Genomic DNA, 15903 nt, shown 5'->3' with positions numbered 1-15903 from the left:
TTCAGTAAGATTAAAGAAACTCTTTCTTAAACTCACTGTTAAAGTGCTGCATTCTTTCATTCATTTATGGAAAGGAGTCGTCCAACATTAGAGCTGCTTCACTTTGTTAAAATGTAGAAAGTGTGAAACAAATGATTAAATCTATTAGTCATTTGATCAACAAATGACTAATAGATTTTTCTGACGATTAATCAGATATAAAAATTGCACATTCTGCAGGGTTTTAATTTTACCACTTATTTTATGTAATATTAGAGGGACATACAAAAATGTGAATAAATAATTAAATTCCCTGTTTAAACAAAATATGATATTGCCTTAACATGCAATAAACATTAAATTATTTGTAGCAAATTTACAGCTAAAACGATCTACTTCTACCATCAACATGTAAAAAGCTCAGTCCTTTCTGCTTGATCTAACATTAATACACATTAGGGCTGATTGGATGATTTTTTTGACCAACTGATTAAAAATTGGGCAGCAATTAGTATGAGATTTATGTTTTACAAAGGAGTTGTGGGAAGAACATATTTAAAGACAAAAATGTTTTTTTTTTTTTTTAATGCTAAATGTAAAATGTGCATATTTTAGAGCAGTTTTTACCTAATTAGTGCTCTGTTTTTCTTTTAATAATAATTGACCTTTTTGAGTCTGTATACCCAGTTAAGAATTAGTTGATTGCTAAATTAGTTGTTGATTAATCACGATTGATCCGATTAATCATTTCGGCAAACTAAGCTTTAAAACCATAATTTAGTTCCACTTTCTGAGTTTATGTATTTCTCTTTGGGATAAAGTAATTTAGCCATTTTTTTGTGAAAAAGTTGCGGTTAAAACTTTTCCCTTTTTGATATTCAACTTTGTTTCATTTTTGTTGTTTTTTTTTTTTTTTTTTTTTTATCTTTGCAGGCATCTGAGAACTTTATCTACTCCTGTGCCGGTTGCTGCGTTGCGACCTACGTTCTCGGCATCTGTGATCGCCACAACGACAACATCATGCTGCGCTCCACCGGTCACATGTTTCACATAGACTTTGGCAAGTTCCTGGGCCACGCCCAGATGTTTGGCAGCTTTAAAAGGTCATTATCAGATAAGTCGCCGTAAATTGTTACTGTTGCCTGTCAGATAAAACGGGCTTTGACTCACCATCTGTGATTGAGGGATTTAATTTTTTCTGTAAAGGGCGGAACAGGATGTTGACGACTGTCGTGGGTTTGGATTTATTGCCGTGTTATCAGAGCGGATAAAAGGTCATGAACCAGCTGATTTCACTCAGGCTGTTTGCGTTTTCGCTCCATATGGTGGTGAAGTCAAAGGTAGCCAAATGTGTCATCTGTGTTTTTCCAAGAACATCCATAAAATTTGAATGGGAATCCCAAATTATCACATAAATAGGAAATAGTTCGGTTTCAAATTAGTTTTCTTTCTCTTTTTTTTTTAAAGGAAAGATGACAATTTTTACAAATCTAGATCACCTTTTGGTAACATTTTTATCATTCAACGCACATTTAAAGACTAATAATATAGTTACTGTTTAATTCAAAGTATCATAACCACCTCTGATAATTATGCAGCTATGCACTCATAGCAGCTATGATTCTGGTTTTTAGGTTAGCAAGTTAGATATGTAGCAGAAGCTGCTGTTGCATGATTAATAGATGTTTCAGGCATGACCTTCTTTTTAACGGCAACATCCACACACTAAGCACTTTCACATGTCTTTTTTCTTATGTCCTCTTTTTATGGTTTAAAAAAAAATCCTCGTCAGCATTTATGATTTGGTGTTTAGACTAAAAAAAACTTTCCACACTTTCTTTTATTGTTCAGAAATATATAGAGAGGTATAAAGTATGGTACAGACATCAAATTTAAAAAAGTATATTTAAGGTCAAGCAAATTAAATTGAAACTGTGGAAAATTCACAAACATATGCAGCATGAACATATCCAACATTTTTACAAACCTGTTTGAAATGAATAAATCTAATCAAATACGCCAGGTATCGGCTACTTCCACCCATTTTAATGCCTCTCTTCCTTCTGTCTCATCAGGGACCGAGCCCCATTTGTTTTGACCTCTGACATGGCGTACGTCATCAATGGAGGGGAGCGTCCCACCAGCCGCTTCCAGCTGTTCGTAGACCTGTGCTGCCAAGCCTACAACCTCATCCGCAAGAACTCCGGACTTTTCCTCCATCTGCTGTCCTTGGTGAGGCGTCACAAAAGCAGCTATGGCTAACATACTGGGAAGGATATTAGCTCTCGCAAATATCTTTAGCTAAAGATATTTGCTCTAGCTAATATCTTTATACAACAAATATCGTGATACATATCGTATCGTGACCAGAATATCGTATATAATATCGTATCGTGAAATTATTGTATCACTACACCCCTAACTTATGTTAAAATATTCACCCTGACAACGCAAGAATATACCCAGTAACAAATTGTTCAATAGTTTAAAAAATACATTTAAAAAATCCCTCTCAGTGTTGGCTCCAGGCTAGCTTTAGGTTAGCACTGACTTGTCTGTGGCCAAACCCTTTCATTCTTTAATTTTTTTTCACAAAAGTAGATTTTTTTTTCTCAAATGCAAAGGGGGGATCTATGATGTATTTCAGGAGTAAATCCAAAATCTGTGGATTTAGTGAACTCTTCTATCCTCTTAACAGCGGGCATTCATGAACAAAATTAGCTGCTTGTGCACAAGAAACAATACAATGGCTTAAATTCAAAACATATTTAAGATTTTGCCAAATGTCTTATCTAAAGTTCTGGATGTTGGGGAGTAGCAGCATCTTTTTATTTATTTTCTCTTTTTTTTCATTAATGCTTCCTTCTCTTGGCCTCCTTTTCAAAGCGCCTGCTGTAATTCCTCTTGCACCTGCAGGAGTCAGAGTAACACATACAACCCAGCAGCCATTGTTTGTTTTGTTTTTAAATTTAAACTAATATATCAGTGTTTAACTTTTGTCCTGGAAATGTCCATCAGTGGAATGTGTTGTATGTTTTGTAGCCACGCATTTGGTGTCTTCGTCTCTTTACACGAATTGTGTTTGCTGCAGATGATGTCATCGGGGCTGCCGGTTCTGACGGGCTCTCAGGACCTGAAGTACGTGTTTGACGCCCTGCAGCCTCACAACACCGACGCCGAGGCCACCATCTTCTTTACGAGGTAGTCACGGTAACCTGCTCTCGGGTGCAGAGCGAACCTTGAAATAAAATAAATGCTTTAAAGCATAAAATGTTCATACTTTGAAGTAGTAGTATGTGGAAAGTGTCGGTCAAAAAGAATTATTTCAGTCTGCTATAATGTCACACGCCACCAGGTGGCACAACAGAGTTTTGAGAGAGACTGATATGCCTGTCACAACAAGTTAACAATTCAACAATTAATCAAAAAATGATAAAATAAGCTATGGGTTAATATTTCTTGAAGGACAATTTTAGTTACAAAGACTTCATAATCTATTTTATCTATGATTTTGGTTGTGTGTGGCTCTTATTTCTGTTGTATTTATTGTTTTTCATTGTTTTATTTTGGATATTTAAAATATCTTCCAGTTCCAGTGTTAGGTTGGTCTTTGAGAGGATGAACTTGCATTATTATGTCATTCTCAGTACATTAACTTGTACTAATATACAAGTATTAATGTAAGTAAAGCCTGGTAGCCTGCCAGGCTTATAACACAAAGCCCCAGAGACTGAGTAGCATCTGTTTCAACAGAAAACATTCAACACATATTGGTCTAAAACTAGATCTTTTGGCCGAAAACATATTTTAGAAGTGTTAATTTTAGTTATTTAAGAGCTTTTGTGTCAGTTTTCCCTTCAGTCTTAAATCTCTTTGGTTTCCTCCGCCTTCTCTCCTCCCTGCCACAGACTGATCGAGTCCAGCCTGGGAAGCATAGCCACCAAATTCAACTTCTTCATCCACAACCTCGCCCAGTTACGATTCTCCGGCCTTCCTGCCAACGACGAGCCCATCCTGTCCTTCTCGCCCAAAACGTACACCATGAAGCAGGACGGGCGCATCGTCCATGCCACCATCTTCTCCTTCCAGAAGAGATACAACCCGGACAAGCACTACGTGAGCCCCAAGCGACGCCGCTCCATGCCGTCTTTGCTCCGGGTCATATGGTGACTGTCTTAAAGCCGCTGTGTGTTTCCGTTCTGTCTGGGCAGACCTACGTGGTGAGGATCATGAGGGAAGGCCAGAATGAGGCTCAGTTCGTCTTCCGCACGTTCGACGAGTTTCAGGAGCTCCACAACAAACTGACCATTGTGTTCCCGCTCTGGAAGCTGCCGGGGTAACCTTTCACCCTCACTGGTCCCTTTGAGGCTCCACACGTTCATTCAGTTTAGCTTCCAGACAGAAAACTGTGATGTTATGACTTTGTTTTAAGTCAGACGATCAATTAGATTAGATTATTAGTTTATATCAACTGTCACAGACCTCAAATAGGCCAAAATCTTCAGCTGAGTCCGTAAATGCCATTTAACCAATGTTTCAGTTGCTGTTATCCATAGTCCTGGCTCTAAACTTTTTCTTCTAAACTTTTCTAAACTCTTAAGAATTTTGATTCATCGTTGACTTGATGAATTTGAATTAATGATGTTGGGAGGCGGTTCTGGGTTTGATTCCCAGCCCCGGTCTTTCTGCATGGAGTTCACATGTTCTCCCTGTGCATGCGTGGGTTTTCTCCGGGTACTCCGGTTTCCTCCCACAGTCCAAAAACATGACTGTCAGGTTAATTGGCATATCCAAATTGCCCCTAGGTGTGAGTGTGTGTGTGCATGGTTATTTGTCCTGTGTGTCTCTGTGTTGCCCTGCGACAGACTGGCGACCTGTCCAGGGTGAATCTCGCCTGGAACGTTAGCTGGAGATAGGCACCAGCAAACCCTCCCGACCCCACTAAGGGACAAGGGTGTAAAGAAGATGGTTGGTTGGTTGGTTGGTTGGTATCAGATCTTTTTAACCCATATAAGGGTGGGTGAGTTCTGTTCAAAAAAAATTTAAGCTAGGCGCTACAAGGCAGAAAAGCAGCGAGAAAAGCACAAAGCTGCTGCCAAGAGCCACAAACAAACACTAAAAATGTCGTCGTCAAAGCTCTGCTTGATTGTAAAACACCCGAATCTTCCACTTTGGTCTTAAATTTCATTCAAGGAGGTATTAAAAACGCCTTAAAAAGTCATAAATTTGACTTGTCAAAACTTGTTTTGCTGTAACCCCTCAGTTGTATGTAACTCTATATTTGTTTATACCTTAAAGAGGCCTTCTTTCTGTTTATAAGATTATTAATTAAATCTAGCAGAATTAACCGTCAGAATTTCATGATTTTTTTTTTATTCTGTAGTTTTCCAAACAAGATGGTTCTTGGTCGCACCCACATTAAGGAGGTGGCAGCCAAGAGGAAGCTGGAGCTCAACAGTTACGTCCACAACCTGATGAGGAGTTCCACAGAAGTGGCCCAGGTGCTGACATGCACAGCCTCACTTTCAGTCCCCCTCACTATCAAGATTTAAACTTTCTGAATGATCCATTTTGGGTTTTTTTCATATGTAGTGTGACCTGATCTACACTTTCTTCCATCCATTTGCTCGGGATGAGAAAACAGAGGACTTGGACACCACACCTAATCCACCTGGTAAAAACCTGCCATGCCTACCTTACATGTCTGGAATTCCACAGACGTTTTCGCCCGGTTTCACTTTCCATACGACGCTTTGTTCTTCATCATTAGTCTGTCTACTTTAAAAATCAATCATCTCAAGCATTGTTTTCTTTCCTGCTGCATCTGGTGTGTGAAAATCCCAAAGTTGAGGTGTCTGTGTAACACTGGCAGTAATATTTCTGCCAGTGTTTGACTTGTGGTGTTTTACCATCTCAGAGCCTCTGCTGAGTCCAACCTCTGGTCGGGTGGAAGGAGAAGTGAAGCTTTCCATCTCGTACAGAAACGGCACTCTTTTCATCATGGTCATGCACATCCGAGACCTGGTAAATAGAAACTTTGAAAAACACATGCTGAGAGTCCAGGTGTTTGTCTGTTTTTCTTTTCTTTTTTTTTTCTTTTTTTATGGATAAGTGGGGGGTGGGTTTTTTTTTTTTCAGTACAATTGTCACTTTATAGGTCTTAAATTTAATTCTCAGTGGTTTTAAAATGGTCTTAAAAAGGCTTAAATTTGAGTTTGTGCAATCTGCAGAAACCCTGCAAACATCTCCCCACTAAAAAAACATTTATCAGTGTGACTGAATGTAAACATCTGACCTGAAGTGTATTGTCCTCCCTACTTTTTGTAGGTTTCTGAAGATGGAACGGATCCAAACCCGTACGTAAAAACCTACCTGCTTCCTGATCCTCACAAGACTTCAAAACGCAAGACAAAGATCTCCAGGAAAACCAGGAACCCCACCTTCAACGAGATGGTGAGGAAACACACCGCAGTAGCTGCGTTTCCATTACAAATGTGCGCAAAACTTTGTCAATATTCCGCTAATGTAAAAAAATAAATTAATTAAAAAAAAAACATATTGCAGTGTTTTCACTACATAAGAAATCAAAATTAATCACGAATAAGCTTATTCAGGACAAAAATTGCTACAAATCTCACATGGAATATATTCATAATTCAGACATGGCTCTAGCGCTCATCTGTCAACCATCGTTGGCATCTTATTCAGGCATTGGAGCGACAAGCCCCTTTATCTTCTAGTCAGCAATTTTACAGATTCTCCACGTTGGAATTACAGTTTTTATGAACAGCGAGAAGTCTGCTTCTGCACATTTTCTGGAAGAAAAAAAACAAAACAATCATCCTCCAACTACTTCCTGTCGTCTTCTTTGGTGTTTCCACAAGTAGTAACATCCAGCTGTTAATCGCGCGACTCGTGTGATGTGAAATAAAACCTGTTTCCGTACCAGTTTAGTGAAATACGTCTATTTCGATATGACTGGAAACAAACCATCTCATCCTCAACACAAAAAACTTTTTAATCAAAAAACTAGTTTTTTTTATTGCTGTTTCCATTAAGTTAATCTATTTTTCGTCATTTCAATTTGTGCAATCCTATGGTCAATGGAAACGCAGCTACTGACACTTTAAAGAGGCAGCACTATGTAAAATCGACTTTTTTTTTTATTTTTTTTTTTTACCTTTACATCATGTCGTAATATTGTAGTCATTAAAAACCTACCTGGAGCATCACATTGATGTTTTCATGCATGTTTGAGAAATCCTTTAATCTCCATAGATGTGCAAAACGCCTAGGTGGGCCTAGCTCCACCTAGCTCCGCCTTCGAGGACTAAGCTCCTCCTCTGACCTTTTGACCTCTGACCTTTCTCTGTTCTAACTTCTGCTCGTCTCGTCTCCCCAGCTGGTGTACAGCAGCTACAGCAAGGAAACCCTCAGCCTGCGGGAGCTGCAGCTGAGCGTGCTCAGCGCCGAGTCGCTGCGCGAGAACTACTTCCTGGGCGGCATCACGCTCAGGCTCAAAGACTTTGACCTCAGCAAAGAGACGGTCAATTGGTACAAACTGACCGCCGTTCCGTACTTCTGACCCCCGCTACCCAGGCCGACTCTGACTCTGCCTCTTCGGACTACGACGGACGCATTCGGATCATATGGGAAAGGCTGCAGACGGAGGTTTTACTTGAAGCCACTTCAGCTCCTTATGTCAAAAAAAAAAAGGAAAAAAAAAAAACAAACTCCAGAACATCAGGAAACGGATTCATCTTTTCTTTTTGGTGCGAGATTATCAAATTTAAAATAAAGTTGGGAAAGAAACATTTTACAAGCTGAATCAAACTGAGGGTTTTGTAGTTGTTATGAGATTTAAACACCATTTTACGTGTCTGGGATTTCCTGCGGCAGCTGCGCAGCTCTCCGGGTTGTTCCCATATGATATGAATGTGTCGTCTTTCCCCAAAGGGGCAACAGAAGTGAATAACTTACAAACGGGAGCCTCGTTTTTTTTTTTTTGTTTGTTTTTTTCACTCTTCTTACTGCCTGAGAAACTAATCAAGATTGTTTCATGTGACAAACAATCTTCTTATTTTGCCTCCTTTAAAAAAAAAAAACTAAGAGCTGTAATATTTTGTACATTTTCTTATTAGAGGACCAAAACAACTTACTTTCAGAAGAGTATCTATATATACTGATGTTTTATAAGGGATTGAAAGGAGAGACGTTTCAACGTGTCGTGGTTTATTTCCTATGTGAACACATAGAAAACAGTAGGACTGCCCATCAAACTGAATTAGATCAAATCCAAAGTCACTAAGATTTTTTTTTTTTTCATTTTTCCTAAAATGTGCCAAAACTAACAAATCATCAAAAATAAACCACTTACCATAGGGACTGGAGAAGGGTGCCTTTGTTTTTAACTCATGATTTAGCCTTATTATTACTAAATATAATTTCCTAAATAATGTGGAATGTCCTTATGAATAAAAATTGTATCCTGTAAAGCTGAAGTGGTCTGATGGAAGGTCAGAGCCATCAGGATTGTTGTAGCAGTTTTTTATTCTTTCCCACTAAATTCACACTTTGTTCCACAGTTTCTCTTCTTTCACACAGCACACCTTCACAGAGGTTCATGTATAAGCTTTGAGGCACATTTCATTTTTTTCAATAGTTATCAGAAGAAAAAAACAAAAAAAAAACAAATTAGGAGTGGAGTCTATCCTGGAATCTGGAAGTGACCTGTTGAAACCTCCAGCAGCTGAACCGAATCCTCTCCAAGTGCCTACAGAGGTCTAATAATCACACTGTGACCAGAGTAACCGGGCTGAAAAAATGCCCACAATGTCCAGGAGAACCAAGGTTTTGTTTTGTTTTATTATTGTTTTTTTTTATGGGAAAATATTATAAATCCTGATCAGAAACTTGGATGTAAAACATCTTCACAAGAAGGGAATATTATCCTGTACAAGCTCAAACTATCCTCCTCTCTGTGTAACTATGAATCTAAAGTTGTGTTCATATTTAATAATAAAAAAAAAAGATAAAAGATTTTCTTTTTCTTCAGTAGTTTTTACAGGATCTAATATGAACTTCCTGGTTCTGCTCTTTTTAGTAAGAAATCAAGGAGAGTGTGTGTTAACATGGCCAGTTATTTATTTTTTAATTGGTGACCTCTAGCCTAAACGGATCGGTGCGTACTGTAAACTTTCATAAAGCAAATTAAATGTTTTTCAACAAACGCGACATGCTCCTTCCTGCCTGTGTTACGTTTTAACATTGCTGTATAAATCGTTTTAGTTGTGCTTTTGTTTCCATTTTGATCAATGAATCCCTTTCTGAGGCCCATCTGTGCTAATGGACCAGGCGTCACAGTCACCTAGGATTCCTTTTTACATCCATAATTCTACTTCCTGGCTAATGTGTTGAGATGTTCATTTTTTTTGCCATAATGTTCTCTCTCGGTAATTTCATACGTTTTGTAAAGTTCACCAGTTCCTCCTGCAGCAGAATAATAGTACATGATGGTGCCACCCCTGTGTGTCAGATGGTTTCCCCTTTTTTCCCTTGAAATGCGACAATGGTAATTATGACCAAACGTTTAAAGAGGCAGCACTATGTAACATCTGCTTCTTTTCAGCTTTACATCTTGTTACAATATTGTAGTCATCAAAAACATCATGGAGCGTCACCTTGATGTTTTCATGAATGTTTGAGAAATCCTTTCATCTCCATGGCAACCATGCATCGGTGCAAAATGCCTGGGTGGACCTAGCTCCGCCTTCGAGGACGAAGCTCCTCCTCACAGCTACAGTTTCCAAGCTTCTGCCTAACACAGCAGTCCTCAACCCATGATTCCCCCTCTCAGCTCCTTCAGACTAGCCAGCAGCAATTGGCAAACATTTTGTGGAGCGTCTGCTGAGCTCATTAAAGGAGCTACATCTCAGTGAGTGAAATGCTGGTAAAAATTATGTTTAAGGGTTAATAGTGGAGTCATGCTGTGGTGACTTCCTGAAAAAGCAGATTTTAAAGGGACAGGGACCCAATTTCAAGGCATTAAATTAGGAAGCAAAATTTCTGTTAAGTCATATTTGATGTTTCTAGCATTTTTATAACAACCTAAAAAATAATAAAGAACCAAATAAAATGTATAAATATAGATTTAATATCAATATTACCAGGGTTCTAATTTTTTTTTTTATTGAATAATTGCATTAAATTTCCACAAGATGAGAAGTAAATGTACCAGTAACATTTATTTAGATCTATTTCAGTTGATAGGATAGAAACTACATGGAAAAAATATCCCATAGAAGACAATATATCAACTCTTGTAAAAAAATTTATTTTAAAACCTAAAAATAGAAATAAAATGATTGTTCTCTAGAAATGTTTAACATAGTAAATATTTATCAAAAATTGTGTAAAATTGTCATATTTCAAAAATATATTTGCAGTTTTAAAGTTTTATTTAGCTGGACTGAAGGCAAAAATGTATCTTTGTATCATAAAGACTCATGATACAGACATAAAAGGAATGGCTTTAATAAATTGTTTAAACATATAGTCATCTTACTTTTACCAGAAGCCTTTTCAGTTAAACTATACTGTAAAACACATTTGTGTATACAGATACACCGATAGTATATATCTGAGGAGTTCAGACACCTTTTTCTAAATATCTTGTAAAAAAAAAAAAGTTAATTTACATTTCTTTTTAACTGATCTATCTTTCAGCCACATTTTCAAATTATTCCACAGATTGACTCCAAATAATTATGCATGCAATTCTGTGGTAATAAAGTGACGTGATAACATTTATTTGACGCTATGAATTGGTTAACATTCATATTTGTATCTGAGAAAATGACTAAAGCAATGGTTAAGCCGAATTTTAGTTTTCTTATTATTTGTAAACCAGAGCGGATAAATTCTTATGGCCAGTTACATTTATTTGTCTAAAATTATTATTCAGATATTTTTGTTGAATTTGGCAAGAATTTCGGAACAATGATGAATAAGACGCAGCTTTCTCCGGAACGGATCTGATTAAAGATGGAGAACTTACAGGGCATTTCCATTAGAACGATACAACCGCTTTTGAACTTAATTAGGTAGATGTTTTCAATGCTAATAATCAAAAAAGCAGAGCCACTTTTTATGAGAGCGCCTACAGGAAATCGTCTCACGTAACTACGCCACTTCCGACGCAGGCGCAAAATCGTTTCTTCTGTCGCGTGTGCGGCCTCTCTTCCTCTACCGCCATCATGGGTCGCATGCACGCTCCCGGGTGAGCTCTCTTTTTAACATTAAAAGTTAGTTTTAAACGGCGGCAGGTCGTGTTTTGTCTCACAACAACGTTGGTAAACATGTAAATGTCGACTGCGGTGTAAAAAATTGTAACTTTACATTGTTGCAAAACGGGAAAAAAGGAGTATAGACGGACCTTCAGATGCTTGTCTATTTCTAGCTAGCTTATATTAGCAGCTCGACACAGTTGCGGTTCAGAGAAGTGTTACTTTATGATAACATCTTCCAGATTATATATATTTTTTGCCAAAAAAAATCGCCAAAGTCCAAGCACATTTAAGTTGTATAAGCCAAAGTTTCTGAATGCATGTATTAGTCTCGGTGTGTATCGTTAGCAGATGTTTGAAGCTAGCATTAGCCGGCCTTTTCGCTTCCACGAGCTCAATAATGACTTTTTACCGTGTTATTTTCCATATATTAACTATTGTACTGACTGCCTTTAGTGTTTTCCCCAAACTCTTGATTAAATTATTTCTTATCCCGTTTTCAGAAAGGGCTTGTCCCAGTCAGCTCTGCCTTACAGGCGCAGTGTTCCCACTGTAAGTACGCCTTATATTTCTACTGGATCGGTCTTGATGGTCTGTTGTTCTGGTTAATAACGCAGATGTTGTTTTCATAGTGGCTCAAGCTCACATCTGATGATGTGAAAGAGCAGATCTTCAAGTTGGCCAAAAAGGGTCTGACTCCCTCTCAGATTGGTAAGTTATAAAATGTTAAAAGTGCTGAAACTGGTTAGACTGAAGAACTGGTGATTGTTTTAGAGAGCCTCTACGTTCCAGTAATATTACATATTCTTTCTTTTTTTGCTTGCAGACACTTCAGATTATATTAAGATCTTGAATTATCTTACAGCATTTTAAAAGCCAAATGTTTGGGGTAGTTTGTCTTAATTCTACATTGAAATCTGAAAAGCTAAGATCACAAAATAAAAATAAAAAAGTTGTCATTGTTGTCATTCGTCTGTAATAAATCTAATCATTTTTAAAAATAAACCTTAAAGTTTAACCTGAGATTAAGAATATTTTCTTTTTGTTAAACAAACAAAAAAACTCTTTGAAGTTATCAGTTTTGCTGGAATGAAAGTTTTGAGCTAACAATGGGGATTTAAAAAAAAAAAAAGATGAGAAATTCTGTTTAAGATTCCCTTTAATCATTTGTGATGGAACATTAATCACTTGTTGCATTAAACTCAAACCCAGCAATGAGGAAAGATAGAAGTGGCAATTTCATGACACTATACTCAATAACATCTATTAGAGCTGCGTGAAATATCGCAAGATTCATATCACAAAGAACTGCTTAGAGGGAAATAATTGTTGACTAATATAGTTATGGATTTGCATTCTAGATGCTAATTAAATATTTAAAAGTCAGTTGGACAGTTTCACAGCAGTAGATGCTCACATTAATTACAMATAAATGCTAAAAAGTCATGGAAGCAAACAGGAGAGAATAAAATGGGGATATATTGCAGCTGATGCTGACATTGAACGATGTGGCTGAGAAATGTTTTGCAATATTTCATATCAATCTATTGATAATTATCAGGATTTTTTTTTTTTTTTTTTTGCTTTAAATATCTGGAAAAACTGCCAAACTGGTGGAGTGACATTTCCTGTTTTATCCACAGTTTGTATTTAAATCCGTTGTTTTTTATTTTATTTTTGAGCAGTAAGTGCAAGGTACTCAAGGCAGGTTGTTGCTAGGTAACACCCACCTTGCTTAGCTGGCTGTGAGAGGTTGAGCTGCCTACACCTCCCAGAATACTGTGCGCTTCTTGATCAGAGTTCAGTGAAATTATTGAATATTCTATCAGGCATATTATCTGTTGATATTGATCATTTGTCTATTACAATATATATTATTGATTTATTATCCAGCCCTCTGCCACCCCGTTACTGACTGCTGGACTTTAGGACACCTGGCAATAAATTCAATAAAATGCCATACTTGGATGTGTTCAAACATGGCTTAGTTACTATTGTTAACCTGTTTTTATGTGTGTGCAGACTAAAATTTAGGAATGGCTACAAGCGTCTAGCCTTTAGCTGGGATGGGAATAAAATTAAATCGCAATCCACAAGATAAAGATTTGGTTAATATGAATTTTCAGTTTACAATACAATTTTTCATTTTTTGCATTCAGATCCTTGTAGAACCTGATTCTAACACTGAGTGACAAAACTCGAGACACTGATCATCAGTCAATATATATATATATATATATATAGTTTAATATCAAATATCACATTTAGCACAAACATATTGACACGATTCGATGCTCTGAGACAGGTTAGAATTAGTTTAAAATGTTTTTTTTTTATTTAATAGTTGAGATGAGCTGCTCTCATCCTGCGTAGGTGGAGAAAACTATATAGCATTCAAAAYTGTCAATTGCATCATAAATACTGCAGTGACTTGTGCTGGGTAGATTGGAGTTTTCAGACTTCATGTGGTTCATAAAAAGGAGCTTAATGAGATGCCTGACTAAACTTTTTTTTCTCTAGGAAAATTACATTTCTGCTTCAAATCATTTAGCATCTGGTTTGACACCTGACAATTAAGTTGCTGTATAGAAATATTCAGAGTTCACAGTCTATTATATTTGTATGAACAGATTTAAAGAAAGGCTTCAGAAAAACTGCTAAATTGCAGCTAATTTTTTAGTATTTCATGATTTACCCTTTTCTGTCTCATCAAATTATTTAACTACAGAGAGAAACGAATACTGGACAGACCAGGACAAAATGTTTGATATGAGATTAATTCAAAGCTGAATGTTCCAAAACATTTGTCTTTGTCTCTAAAAGTATTTTAAAATTGCTACTTGCTCAGATGTAAAGTTGTTAATGATGTAGAAATTCTGTCACTCATTGTTTACATAACATCACCTTCCTAAAATAATGTCTTGTTTTGTTTTTTGCCAAAAGATGACTGAGGCCAAAAAAAATCGCATTGGACAAAAAAAATGACTGTGGGATTTATTTCAGGAATGTGACGATAATCCAGCCTTTCATTTTTGCTTCACTCAGTTTCTTTGTGTTGGAGTCTCTGGCTTTCCAGTCATTTTTGCTTGTCATTTCCCTGCTCAGGTGTGATCCTGAGGGATTCCCACGGTGTTGCCCAGGTGCGTTTCGTCACCGGCAACAAGATCTTGAGGATCCTCAAGTCCAAGGGTCTGGCCCCTGACCTGCCTGAGGATCTGTACCACCTCATCAAGAAGGCTGTGGCGGTCAGGAAGCACTTGGAGAGAAACAGAAAGGTTCAAATTTTGGATATTAAACAATATTAAAGCTTGTTCTTGTATTTTCTAAGGTCTGTCTTTTTAATTTCAAAGGTTTCCGCTGTAATTCACATTCTTTTCGACGTTTTCAGGATAAGGATGCCAAGTTCCGCCTGATTCTCATTGAGAGCAGGATCCACAGACTGGCTCGTTACTACAAGACCAAGAGAGTACTGGCCCCCAACTGGAAGTAGTACGTATTCCCTGTTTACTGAGACGTTCCTTATTCCTGCTTTAGTTGAAGAGTTGACTATATTTCAGAATATTTGGTAAAATTAACTTGAACGTTTTAAGTCTCTCATCTGGTAAGAAAACTTGACAGTTTTTTATTTGTAGTGCGTTAGATGCTTTGAGGTAATGCACAGTTCATTGTCCTGCTCTTCACTTGTTAAGAGTTGTGATATTTCTGTTGTGCTAGAAAAAGCTGGAGGTAAATTAGCAGAATGGCTACTTGGTGCTGTCTCTGCCAGTCCCCTTCACACATTTCAGTTCATGCTGGTATGTTGTCATAGCTGAGGGACTAGTCCAAGGGTCTGTAGCTGGTGGTTCCAAGGCTACGTCTGGCTCTAGCCAGCTTGCTTTTGTGTGTAATTTACCTGCGCACCATTCTTTTTCGTTGTTTACTAGCTACCTATATCTTATTGTTTTATAAATATGGCATGGACTTGCTCTATAAATTACTTTTAAATCAAAGCAATAAAATATTTTTTTTATTTAACAAAGAACATGTCGATGACATTTTTAGAACGGGCAATATCCTGTTTGTCAGGCTATTGCCAGACTAGCAGGATATTTGACACTGATAAAAAGCGAGTTGTCCTGCAATATTAATAAATTGCTATTGGAAACTTTTGCATTTGCTTACATTAATAAACATTAAACTTAAATATTAAACTTTTTTAGATGCAAAATTGTACTACCTGATGCAACTGTGGTTTGAAATTTACAAAAATGTTACTTGAGAGAAATACTGGTGTTTGAGTTGCTGAACTTGATGCCAAAGGCTTTTGTAGTCATCATTTATTTGAAAAGGTTGCTCAGTCTTGACCTAAACTAATAAACAGGCATTACTGTTTTTTATAGACTTGCAGCACAATATGTCAAGCATGTGTAATGTTTTATCTAACATTATCTTATGTATGGTGAGCTGTTGCAAGCTTTAATTGTAATTTTTTTTCTTTTTACAGTGAGTCCTCTACAGCTTCTGCTCTGGTGGCATAAACTCAACCCATTTGAATAAATAAAACAATTTAAATTCATTAATATGTGATTGTCTTTATTTATGTTGCTTAAATACCCCCTTAAGCCCACAAAACATATAAAGGTTCATTATTACTGTGTGG

At 37.1% G+C, this 15903-nt stretch overlaps 2 protein-coding genes across 2 annotated transcripts in view; both read left to right on the top strand.

Annotated features, from left to right (window-relative positions):
• pik3c2a (phosphatidylinositol-4-phosphate 3-kinase, catalytic subunit type 2 alpha) overlaps positions 1-9272 on the top strand; it is a 49140-nt gene extending 39868 nt beyond the window's left edge. The window contains exons 24-33 of the mRNA XM_008410783.2: positions 913-1082; positions 2055-2211; positions 3071-3180; positions 3888-4095; positions 4191-4315; positions 5363-5480; positions 5572-5653; positions 5897-6003; positions 6307-6432; positions 7382-9272. Of these exons, the coding sequence (XP_008409005.1) occupies positions 913-1082; positions 2055-2211; positions 3071-3180; positions 3888-4095; positions 4191-4315; positions 5363-5480; positions 5572-5653; positions 5897-6003; positions 6307-6432; positions 7382-7564 (1386 nt within the window). The 3' untranslated portion in view covers positions 7565-9272. The remainder of the gene's footprint in view (positions 1-912; positions 1083-2054; positions 2212-3070; positions 3181-3887; positions 4096-4190; positions 4316-5362; positions 5481-5571; positions 5654-5896; positions 6004-6306; positions 6433-7381) is intronic.
• Positions 9273-11192: 1920 nt separating this feature from the next.
• Positions 11193-15819, top strand: rps13 (ribosomal protein S13). Its single transcript, XM_008410784.1, has 6 exons — positions 11193-11257; positions 11768-11816; positions 11897-11975; positions 14370-14539; positions 14653-14753; positions 15748-15819. The coding sequence occupies exons 1-6, from the start codon at positions 11235-11237 to the stop codon at positions 15779-15781; spliced, it is 456 nt and encodes a 151-aa protein (XP_008409006.1). The 5' UTR covers positions 11193-11234; the 3' UTR covers positions 15782-15819.
• Positions 15820-15903: the final 84 nt, after the last annotated feature.

Source organism: Poecilia reticulata, linkage group LG6 (assembly GCF_000633615.1).
Source record: "Poecilia reticulata strain Guanapo linkage group LG6, Guppy_female_1.0+MT, whole genome shotgun sequence".
NCBI lineage: Eukaryota > Metazoa > Chordata > Actinopteri > Cyprinodontiformes > Poeciliidae > Poecilia > Poecilia reticulata.
The sequence above is the reverse complement of the archived record's forward strand: the minus strand, read 5'-3'. Positions and strand labels throughout refer to the sequence as shown.